The sequence below is a fragment of the Oryctolagus cuniculus genome, chromosome 14 (genome assembly GCF_051225735.1).
Source record: "Oryctolagus cuniculus isolate XC-2025 breed Fujian yellow rabbit chromosome 14, ASM5122573v1, whole genome shotgun sequence".
Classification (NCBI taxonomy): Eukaryota; Metazoa; Chordata; class Mammalia; order Lagomorpha; family Leporidae; genus Oryctolagus; species Oryctolagus cuniculus.
In genome coordinates this window covers 63,249,798-63,261,768 of record NC_142880.1, presented here as the reverse complement: position 1 = coordinate 63,261,768, position 11,971 = coordinate 63,249,798, and the positions used below count along the sequence as shown (strand labels likewise).

At 44.2% G+C, this 11,971-nt stretch overlaps 1 protein-coding gene across 3 annotated transcripts in view; it reads right to left on the bottom strand.

The window, feature by feature from the left end:
- Window positions 1-1,597: 1,597 nt before the first annotated feature.
- WDR70 (WD repeat domain 70) overlaps window positions 1,598-11,971 on the bottom strand; it is a 311,084-nt gene continuing 300,710 nt past the window's right edge. For all 3 annotated transcript variants that reach the window (XM_002713983.6, XM_089312747.1, XM_089312748.1), the window contains one exon: window positions 1,598-1,770. In XM_002713983.6, the coding sequence (XP_002714029.2) occupies window positions 1,683-1,770 (88 nt within the window). In that variant the 3' untranslated portion in view covers window positions 1,598-1,682. The remainder of the gene's footprint in view (window positions 1,771-11,971) is intronic.

Genomic DNA, 11,971 nt, shown 5'->3' with positions numbered 1-11,971 from the left:
GGAAAGGCAGAGAGAGAGAGAGAGAGAGAGAGAGAGAGGGAGAGAGAGAGAGAGACAGGTCTTCCATCCGCTGGTTCACTCCCCAATTGGCCGCAATGGCTGGAGCTGTGCCGATCTGAAGCCAGGAGCCAGGAGCTTCTTCCAGGTCTCCCACGTGGGTGCGGGGCCCAAGGATGTGGGCCATCTTCTCCTGCTTTCTCAGGCCATAGCAAAGAGCTGGATAGGAAGCAGAGCAGCCGGGTCTCGAACCAGCGCCATATGGGAACCAGGCCAGGGCGTTAACCTGCTGCGCCACAGCACCGGCCCCAACCATTCACTTTTAAAATTACTTACTTCAACAGTACAAGGAGAGCAGGACAGAAGGCAAATACGAAAAAATCTGCAGAGTCTAGAGGGGACTATTTAACATGCAAAACGATCCCATGTCTGCATGAAATCAGTCCACAGGATTTTATTCTATTGACTCATTATTACTTTGGACAAACTGCCAACATTTGTTTTAGTTTCCTAGTCACAGAAAGCAGAAGAATCGGATTTTTAACAACTTCTACGTATCTAGCCCTTTACGTTTACAAAAACATCAGGACACCATTCGACTTTAATGCCAATAAAAATCAAAGATGACATTATTAGACCTATTTTTTCCACAAAGTCCTTTTTAAAGGCAGACACAGAGATGTTCCATCCACTGTTTTACTCCCCAAATGCCCACAATAGCCAGGGTTTGGCCAGGCCAAGCCGGGAATCAGGAGCTCATTCCAGATCTCCCATGTGGGTGGCAGGGACTGAATCACTTGGGCATCACCTGCTGCTTCCTAGGGGGTACATCAGCAAAAGCTGGACTGGAAGCAGAGCCAGGACCCAAGCCCAGGCATTCTGATATGGGATGCTGGCATCTGAAGCAGTGTCCTAACTATTGCATCACATGTCCACCTTAGCTCTATGTTTCCAAAGCAAATATTTAGTGTGTATTTACTGTATGCCCTATACTATACCAAATACTGTGCTAGGAGAGACTCCTTCAACCTTCCCGACCAAACTACCAGGCGGGTACTGTGACCATCAAGGCAAGAAGAGAGAAGTTTAACAGCTCTCCTCTGGTAACCCAAACAGCAAAGAGCACAGCCAGGCCTTGAACCCACATTGCCCTGACTTCAAAGCCCGCCCCCCTAACTCCTAGCACCACATTGTGCTGCTGGAGGATAATCAGATACATGTTCTTTCCTAGTATGGCAATGATTTTGGTTTGAACTCGGCCTAATTATTTACAGTCATGTAAACAACTGTTGTGACATTATACAGAAATATTAAACTTTTTGATCTCTACTTCCAAATTATGTTCCTAAGAATTGTTCAAGACAGATGTATATCTCAATGTACATCTTCCTCTCCAAGGTTATGAGCCTGCACAAGACCAGTAACTACTGAGTAGTCTCCAGATACCCTAAACGCTCATCTTTGGTGATGGGCTAAGAATCTGTTTCGTGTTTACTTGTAACACAGCTTAATAATGGTAGGCAGGAAAATGTAAACACAACTTTAGTGAAGGGTGGCTACTAATCTTTTTAAATAGCTCAATAATGCAAAGGACAAAATCTGTTCATAAAACTGCATTTTTTATTTCACAAGCATTAAGGAAAAAACCCTGCTCCATATCCACCCTACCCATTTGCAAACAGTCTTCATATTTTACGTTTTTTCCATTCTGGTTCATTCTTTGCTTCCTCGTCATCAGATTCAACTTGGGCAAACATGGTTTTGGGCTGAGTCCTAAAAAAAAAGTTAAAGAAGAATAAAATTTTTAGTCAGCAGTGTTGATTATATTAGACTTTGCTTCTTTTGTTGAAGTGGGAGAAAAATCTGAAAAGTCGATTACATCTCAATTATTAATATAAATCTTTAAACTGTTGGCAAAGAAAAAGGAAAGTGAATATTCAATTATCTTCAGGAAAAGAGCCAAAGAGTCTTTTAGAGGTTTTCCTTCTGTAGCAGACTTTGTACACTGTCCTTTTCTTAAGTAAAATGAAAATGCATCAAATCCCGGGGAGCCTCATACATCGTAACTGTCCTCTGCTTCACAGTGAGGCTAACCAGGACTGTTTAAAAAAACCAATTATGGGGACCGGCACTGTGGCATGATGAGTTATGCTGCCAACAGCCTGCTAGCATCCCATATGGCCACCAGTTGGGAGTCGCAGTTGCTCCACTTCCAATCCGGCTCCCTGCTAATGCACTCGGGAAACCAAGGGAAGACGGCCAAAGGGTTTGGGCCCCTGCACCCACGTGGGAGACCCAGATGAAACTCCTGGCTCCTGACTTAGGACTGGTCCAGCTCTGACAGGTGTGGCCTTGTGAACCAGCAGATGGAAGATCTCTGTCTTTTCCTCTCTCTTTCTCTATAACTCTGCCTTTCAAGTGGAAGGAAGGAAGGAAGGGAGGGAGGGAGGGAGGGAGGGAAGGAAGGAAGGAGGGAGGGAAGGAGAGAGGGAGGGAAGGAGAGAGGGAGGGGGGAGGGAAGGAAGGAAGGGAGGGAGGGAGGGAGGGAGGGAGGGAGGGAGGGAGGGAGGGAGGGAGGAAGGAAATGTGGGGAGCAACCCGGACTAGACTAAGTTACTGGAATTGGGACTTGTTCTATGCGTCTGCTCTCCCACAATATGGCGCTGGGAGAGAAGAAAACAGCTTCTACACAGCTGCCTCCAGTTCAGCCAATAAACTGTAGGACTTGCTCCTGATTGGAGGAGAGCAGCGTACTCGGCGTGTGGGCAGCCGAGTTAGGATTGGCAGAGGAGGACTATAAAGGAGGAGAGAGACGGCATGCACCAGGAACATCTAAGAGGAACATCTAAGGGGAACATCTAAGGGAACACCTGTGCAGCCCCCGAGAGAGCCGGCCGGCGGTGTGCCGCTCCCCTGCAGAAGTGGGGAATGTGGCCAGGGGGAACTGCCCTTCCACGGAGGTGGAAGGGATAGTAGCCAACCCGGGAAGAACCAGCAGCAAACCCGGGGAGGGCCGAGCAGATGAAAGAACAGCGCAGGGTCCTGTGTCGTTCCTCCACGAAGAGGGGGAGCGACATAATGGTGCCGTGACTCGGATATGAAGCCTAGGCAGGATTTAGTGTTGCTCCTCCATGAAGAGGGGGAGCGACAGGAAAAATCAGGCGGCCAGCACTGTGGCGCAGTAGGCTGAGCCTCTGCCTGTAGCACCGGCATCCCATATGGGTGCCAATTCAAGTCCCAGATGCTCCTCTTTAATTCAGCTCTGTGCTTGTGGCCTGGGAAAACAGCAGAAGATGGCCCAAGTGCTTGGGCCCCTGCACCTGCATGGGAGGCCCGGAAGAATTTCCTGGCTCCTAGCTTCAGATCAGCTCAGCTCCAGCTGTCAGTGACCATTTGAGGAGTGAACCAGCAGATGGAAGACCTTTCTCTCTGTCTCTACCTCTCTCTGTCTGTAACTCTACCTTGCAAATAAATAAATAAAATCTTTAAGAAAAGAAAATCAAAGCAAAACAAATGAGTAGAGGTCAAGAACTGAAGAATGTAAAGATATATAACTGAGCCCAAAACCTGCCACTTAATTTCCCAGCAGTCAAGACAAAAAAGACAAAAGTCTTTCAAAGGAGATACCTTCCCCTCCCCTCAGTCACTGGACTTGATAAGTTCATTGAGTAAATGTTTACATTAGGCTAAGTTAGACTGTCACTTCCAATCATGTGGCCACAACAATTTTCTTGTCCTCATCAGGAATTTAAATTTAAGGGGATATGAGGTTGAGTAATAATGATCCTTTTTTCAAACAAAATTCCATGCTACTATGCTAATCTCCACTTTTGATTTAATCACAATGTTGACAGTGAAATGTTCACATTATATGTATGCAATATCAAATCATGAGCTAGCTTTCAAGTTGCCATGGTCCCCTTCTCCAAATCACCAAAATCAAGGCATAAACCAGTGTCCAAATTTCCCCAGTGTTTTGTTTGCCATTTCTTCTTTCATTCTGATGGTAAGTGTGAAAGCAGGGCTCCTATCAACACACAGTGTTGGCAGAAGTTAAACTCACATGCAGTGAGCTGGACTCTTACCCTTATATCATATACAAAAATTACCTCAAATGAACCAAAGACAACCTACAAATATGAAACTATAAAACTTGTAGAAGAAAACACAAGGAAGAAAACATTATGACATTATGTGATTTCTTGGATATGATGCCAAAAGCACAAAAGAAAAAATAGAAAAACTGGACTATGCATCAAAGGACACAATATAGAGTAAAAAAAAGCAATCTATGGAATGAGTGAAAATATTTATAAATAATATACAAGGATAAAGGATTAATATCTAGAAGATATTAAAAACTTCTACCATAAAAAACCAAACAACTGCATTTAAAAATTGGTAAAGAACTTAGATAGTTCTCCAAAGACACAAAAAAAGGACAATAAGCCCAATAAACAAGTCCAATATCACTGATCATTACAGAAATACAAAGCTAGACATCAGTAGATGCCCCCTCATACCGACTAGAATGACTACTATCAGAATAACCAGAAAATAAGTGTTGGCCAGGATACAGAGAAGTTAGAACCTTTTCACACTCTTGGTGGGGATGTAGAATGGAACAGCTACTATGGAAAATAGTATGGTTATTCCTCAAAAATTAAAAACAGAAATACCACGTGATCCACTATTTCTACTTCTGGATACATATACATAAGAATTCAAAGTACAGTCTTGAAGAGATATTTGCATGCCCAAGTTCATGGCAGCATTACTCACTACAGTCAAAGGGTAGAAAGAAGCCAAGTTCTTTCTGATACATTACTGATAAGCAAAACATTGCATAAACCTAAGTGGAATATTATTCAACCTGAATAAGGAACAGAATTCTGATAGCTGCTCCAATAATAAGGACATTATGTCAAGTGAAACAAACCAGGGACAAAAAAAAAAATATGATTGCACTTACACGACACACCTAGAAGAATGAAGTTCTTAGAGACAGAGTCAAGTGGGACTTGCCAGGGAATTGGGTCAGGGGAACAGGGAGTTGTTGAATGGGTGTAGAGTTTCAGTTTTACAAGATGAAGAGTTCTGAAGATTGGCTGCATAATGAGGTGAATATACTTACTACTAATGAATTGTACACAAAAAAATGGTAAAGAGGGTATATTTTATGTTATGTGTATTTTGCCAAACAGGTTTTTCAGTTTAAAAAAAAAAAACAAGAAGAAGAACTAGGCTCTTTGGCTTGGAGTAAGGAAGAACTAATCCTCTTTTGGGACAACAAGGAGGGAACTTGGATGGGGCCTTGGCCTCCAAACTGGGGCTGGGGCTGGGTCATTTGTGGCACGAGGCCAGTCTTTGTTTTCTTTCTTTCTTTTTCTTTTTTTTTTTTTTTTTTTTCTTTCTTTTTTTTTTTTTTTTTTTTTTTTTGACAGAGTGGACAGTGAGAGAGAGAGAGACAGAGAGAAAGGTCTTCCTTTGCCGTTGGTTCACCCTCCAATGGCCGCCGCGGCTGGCGCGCTGCGGCCGGCGCACCGCGCAGGAGCCAGGTACTTCTCCTGGTCTCCCATGGGGTGCAGGGCCCAAGCACCTGGGCCATCCTCCACTGCACTCCCTGGCCACAGCAGAGAGCTGGCCTGGAAGAGGGGCAACCGGGACAGAATCCGGCACCCCGACCAGGACTAGAACCCGGTGTGCCGGCGCCACAAGGCGGAGGATTAGCCTAGTGAGCCACGGCACCGGCTCCGTCTTTGTTTTCTAATTGTCAATCCCTTGCAGAAAAGTCTATTTCTAGACAAATAAAATTAAAGAACTATTAAATATAAACACAAATTTTATTAGTTTCAACAGATACATTTAACTGCTACAACATCTTCTAAGTGTTTTTCCTCAACTCCTGCATTTCTGTCATCAACACTATGGTGGATCACACTGAGTGGTTCCTGCAGAAAGCACCGTCCCTTCTCTCTGTGTCCCTCCCTCTATCTGGTAACTCTGGCTTTCAAATAAATACATAAATCTTGAAAAGAGCAGAGGAGAGGAGGCTGGCGTTGTAGCACGGCAGGTTAGTTTGCTACCTGCAATGCCAGCATCTCATATGAGTTTTGGGTCAAGGCAAGGCTGTCCACTTCCAATTCGACTCCCTACTATGGCTCCTACAAAAGCAGCAGAGGATGGCCCACGTTCTGGGGCCCTTGCCACTCATATGGGAGACCTGGATGGAGTTCCAGGCTTCTGGCTTCATCTTAGCCCAGCCTTGGCCACTGCAGCCATTTGGGGAGTGAACTAGAGAATGGAAGATATCTCTTCCCTCCCCTCTTCTGTAATTCTTTCAAATAAATACATAATTTTTTTTAAAGAAAGAAAGCAAGCATGAAAGTGCCCATCACCCTCCCCCAACCTCCCAGCACAGGAAAGGAGAGAGAGAAGCAGGGCCCTGAAAGAAAACCATGGACTAAGAATCTGGCTTTTCAACACAAACATATGCATGAGGAGCTTCCTCCAACTGCAGGACAATGTTTCTCTGCGTGGCGAGGTAGTCCCTGTATGAGGCTCCTGAGACATGGTGAAGAGGGAATTCTGGGGCTGGCTCTCAGGCCCCCCAGTAAGGAGCAGTCTTTAATTCTTGGGAGTGAAGCATGAGGAGGTGAAGCGAAATGTGAATCACAAGAAGGAAGTTTCTCTCATTCCAATCCATCCTGCTCTCAAAACCGACATTCTTACAGCCTGGCTCAGAACCTTTCAAAAGAGCCGTACGTTGCTTGTTGAATAAGGAACAGCTTCTTCAAAAATATTATTCAAATTTAGCACACTGAGCATCTCCATCTAGCTGAAGAGTGCTGGTGTTTTACAGGAACTCAGTATGGGTATCACAGCCTTAAACCTTGCAGCTATTCTTTCTTTTCAGCATTTTTTACCTTTGAATTTACTTCCCCAGCAGTCTTTCTTTTGAAAGAGTTTAGAAAAATCACATATGAGATGAGAAAGATTTTAAAAATCTAATTCAGACTATCTAGGGCATTGTAAGTTGATTTCTTTAGTGACCACTTTACCAGACAATGAAGAACAGAGATGTTTAGGCAATCCCTAACAAAATTAAGAATAAAGCTAGGAACTTTCTACCCTGGGGGATGGCCTAATTTGCTATTGGCATAGAAAACTACTATAAAAATAAATCAGTAATATTAAGCAAAAGTAAAATGACATGTACAAAAAGAATATTAATGGATCTGAAAACAGTCAAAGGCTGGCCCAGAAAATCCTGCTTTTCCTTTCCTTTTTTTTTTTTTAAAGCTTTATTTGTTTGAAAGAGAGAAAGAGAGAAAGAGAGAAAGAGAGAAAGAGAGAGAGAGAGAGAGAGAGAGAGAGAGAGAGAGATGGATCTTCCATCCACTGGTTCACTCTCTAAATGGCAGCAATAGCCAGAGCTAGGCCAATCTGAAGCCAGGAGCCAGGAGCTTCATTTGGGTCTCCCACATGGGTGCAGCGGCCCAAGGACTTGGGCCATCTTCCACTGCTTTCTCAGGCCATTAGCAGGGAGCTGGATAGGAAGAGGAGCAGCCAGGACTTGAACTGGTGCCCATATGGGATGCTGGTGCTGCAGGTAGAGGATTAACCTTCTATACTAAAGTGCCGGGCCCCTTTTATTTTCATTAAGTATTATTTTTAAAATGTATCTGAGAGGCAGAGAGAAACAAAGAGAGAGAGAGACTGATCTCATCTGCTGGCTCATTCTTCAAATGCCCTTAATGCCCAGATGCAACTCAGTCTACTCTTCCATATGGGTGGTAGGAATCCAATTACTTGAGCCATCACTGCTGCCTCCTAAGGTCTGCATTAGCAGGAAGCTGGAGGTAGGAACCAGAGTCAGACATCAAACCCAGGTACTCCAATGTGTGACACAGGTGTATGAACCTCTAGACCAAATACCTGCTCCAGAAACTCCTACCTTGAAGCCCAATAGGAAACAAATCAACAAGAACAACAACCAACAAACTCTCTATTAACATTGCCACTGGTCACAAAAATAGATTCTTTTCTGGATTTCTTGAAGAAGTTGAATTTGTACACCAATCTTAACATGAAATGCTGTTGGGTGCTTCTACAAGGAAGAGTAGAACAAACCAAACCAATGGACACTGAAGACATGGCAAAAACTTGGGAAATACACAAATAACTAATGTGCAAGAAATATATTCCACGACTTCAAGAAAGTATTTCCATTACCCATCCATTCCTTATCTTCTACATAATCAGTTTCTCCAGAACGCCAATCCTCATTTCTCAAGGGACAAGAAGTCATCAACTCAACCTGATTCCTAATGACAGGTTTATTTACCTTGCCCAGATCCAAGGCAAGGAAAAGGAGGTGAGGGGGGCATTCCCTTCAGTCAGATGAATCATCGCCATGGGTATGCGACAGGTTGAGTCTCACTAGAGAACCAGCAAGGGATCCGAACAAGCTCTCTAGTTGGTTTTGGCCCATACTTACCCATTTTTCTAAGTTGTTAATTTAAAACCCAATCTTACAGAGGGGCTGAAGTGAAACTTAACATTTTGATTAATTCATTTAGGGAATAGTAAAGATTTTTCACTAGACTATGCATACAAGGGACCTTTCAACAAGTTCACAGAAAATACATACTATAAAAAAACCCTATGCATGAGTTCCTAACTATTTTTTGCACTAGAATAAACTTTTAAAAGTCCTGTTTCCATGAGCTTTTGAGAGTATACTCGTTTGTCAGTATGTTCACTAGAATTACTGAGAAAAGACTAAGTAACAAATCAACATAACCATTGCTGTCAACTATTAAATAAACTAACCAGAGGAGGCTAAAGGTTTGTTGTTTTGTTTTAGCTTCAGCACACTCTGAATTTGCTAATATTTACTATAATTTCATGAAACAAATATAAAGGCTTTATGCAAATATCTCTCAAATCTATCAATTCTGAGCAGCTGATATTTTGTGTTGCTTAATTTTCCCCTTGACACTTTTTTAAAAAACTGATTCACAAAGTTGAGACAGAGGCCAGCACTGTGGTACAGTGGGTTAAGCTGACACTTGCATTGCCAACATCCCACATGGGAGCACCAATTTGAGTCCTGGCTGTTCTGCTTCTGATCCAGCTCCTTGCTAACATGCCTGGAAAGGCAGTGAATGGTGGCCCACGTCCTTGGGTCCCTGTCACTCATGTGGGAGACCAGGATGGAGTTCTGGGCTCTTGGCTTTGGCCTGGCCCAGCCCTGGCTATTGTGACCATTTAGACGCTGAACCAGCAGACAGACAATTTCTCTCTATACCTCTTTCTCTCTCTCAATTTCTCTCTCTTTCTCTCTCTCTGTCACTCTTTCAAATAAACAAATAAATCTTTCTTGAAAAAAAGAAAGTCATTTGAGACAAATAACAAAGGGAGTCTCTTCCAGCATCTGTGTGCTATGGAAAAATGTCAGAAGCCCAAGTCCACCTTCAGTGTTTCTGTGCAGAAGAACCTTGTGCTGCATTTTGGGGTGCAATCTTTGCACGAGACATTCAAGGTGTGCGTACTTCTGCTTGTGTTTCTCACCTGACTAAGCTCTAACCTATGCCTTCTGCACCCCTTCTCCAGCACTTAGGCTAGAGTGAAGTCATCAAAATGTTTTCAAGCTGCAGTGGAAAGTCCACAGTCATATTCTTTTTAATTATTGAGTGTCCTTCTATTATGATTCATTCAAAAAGCATAAAGCAAAAAAAGTCCTGGTAACAGAACGAGTACAAGGGAAAATCACTTGTTTTATTTAATCATCAGTAAGTGAGTATAAACCACAAGCTTTTTTGGCTCAGGGCCCGTTGTTTATTATGAAGGAAAACCTCAAAGCCAAAGTCAATTATAGCCATGACTTGACAATCTGACACACTTGTTAACCCTGTTAGAATGAATATGGCTCAGATGAACTCTGACCCAGTCATCACAATTGCAGAATTATTAAGATTAAATAAAAGCCTTGACCAAAAGATTCCACTTGAACTGGTTCCTTCTTTCTAGTGAAGAGCTAAGGAAAGATTTTTTTATATATTAAGGACACATAAGATGAGAGGCAACAAGATTTTTCTAGATAAAGAATTTTCTCTTTTCTTCAGGAAATGAATACATAATATTTTGGAAAGTAAATAAGCACTACTCAGACTCACTAATAGGGCACACTAGTGCATAATGTCATGTGTGACAAGTGTGAAGACTGCGTGAGGGTGGAGAAAGAGCTTTATGTGGAAACAGAAAAAAGTAATAAAGAAAGGGAAAGAGGCAAAGAAAAATGGAAAGCCATTAGCTACCTTTTTAAAAGAACGTTAAGTCCTTTTTTCATCAAATGGGTGAGCAATTTAGATCGATAAATCCTTCCAAGAACACAAGCCTGAGCGAACCCACCAAACCCTCATTCTCATTTCTGAAACACATGACTGTGTGCCCCAATTTCTACTCGGCACCTACAGGAGAGCTGGGCCTCGGGGCAGCCCTAGCCGCCCACTTCCCAGTGGAAAACGGCCTCAGTGAAGAGAAGACGCACAGGGCGTGGCGGAGTGGGAAGTGACCGCAGACTCCTGGCCCCTGGTGCAGAGCCCCTCGGCTGCACCAGGCCGGCTCCACACCAGCACTCTCAGCTTCACTGCCGCTCAGTTTTTCTTTCTCCTCTCCACAATTTAGCAGCATCTGTTTCCTGGGGTGCAGGTGTCACTTATCTTGGTAGAAAGGACAAAGAGATGGCTCTATGGTTTTCAGCCCAAATCCCCTCCCTGAAACGGGTCCTGTGAAGCTCCATGAGGGAGCCCCCACGCTGCACAGCTGGTGGCAGTCCAGCTTAGAATGGTTTTCCAAAGGGAGTGTGCAGCAGGAGCCTGCATGGGGTGCAGCAGGAGAAACAGCCACGTGTGACGCTGGCATCCCATACCGGAGCACCAGCTCGCTACTAATGTGCTGAGTACCCCTGCCACCCATGTGGGAGACCAAGATGAAGTCCAGAATCCTGGCTTCAGTCTGGACCAGCCGTGGCCATCTGGGGAGTGAACCAGGGGATGAAAGTACTCTCTCTCTCTCTCCCACTCTCTCTGTAGGTCTGACTTTCAAATATATAAATCAATCTTTAGAAACAAAAAAAGCAGGGGGGGTGGGGATTGTTCACTGCCAGCTCCCCAACTCTCTGTAGTTAAAAAAGGGTTAAAGTTATTTTTAAAAGTTTTAAAGTATCTTTTTTTTTTTTTTAATGGGTAAGAAGATCTTGACCTAGAAGGTGGGATTGGAGTTGAGGGCTCAGTAGGTGGACGAGGTCCCTGCCCAGGCCCTCCACAAGCAGAGCACTCCTGCAGGGGCAGCTTACCATGGCAGGCAGGGCCCAGCCTCCGAGCCTGGTACCAGCCAAATACATAACATCCTGTGGTTCTGGTATCTTGAAGGTGTACCTGGGCCCAGCGAGATGGTGGTGAAGATGTGTAGCCTGTAGGTATGGGCAGAGGCTCTCTTGAAGGCAGCAGGGGCCACAGAGGCCCTGGCTTACCTGGAACAAGGGGCTCAAAGAAGAGGCCGCCAGGGCTCCTGTTCTGGGTGGGGACTACAGGGCCCTCTTCCCACCTCTTTGGACAAGGCCAGGCTCAAGATGAGGAGACCACCTTGCTGCTTGTGGCTGGCTGCTAGCCTCGCTGTCAGGGGAACCTGCTCCTGGTCCTCCTCCCCATACTGCATGGTTCACTCATATCTCTTGCTAACGTCCTTACACTAACAGCCACATGCCAACATCACCATGGGTGTCCACCTCTGCGACCACAGGTGATGGAGTCTGAGGAGGAGGACTCCACACCACAGGCTGGATTTAATTCTTTGTCCTGCTTGCATTTCTTCAGATTTTCCACTGAGGATTTATCAGCCTGGAAATCAAGAACAGTTTTCTCAAAGTCTGAGAGTCCTCAGTGAGAAGTGAACAAAGAACCAGGAC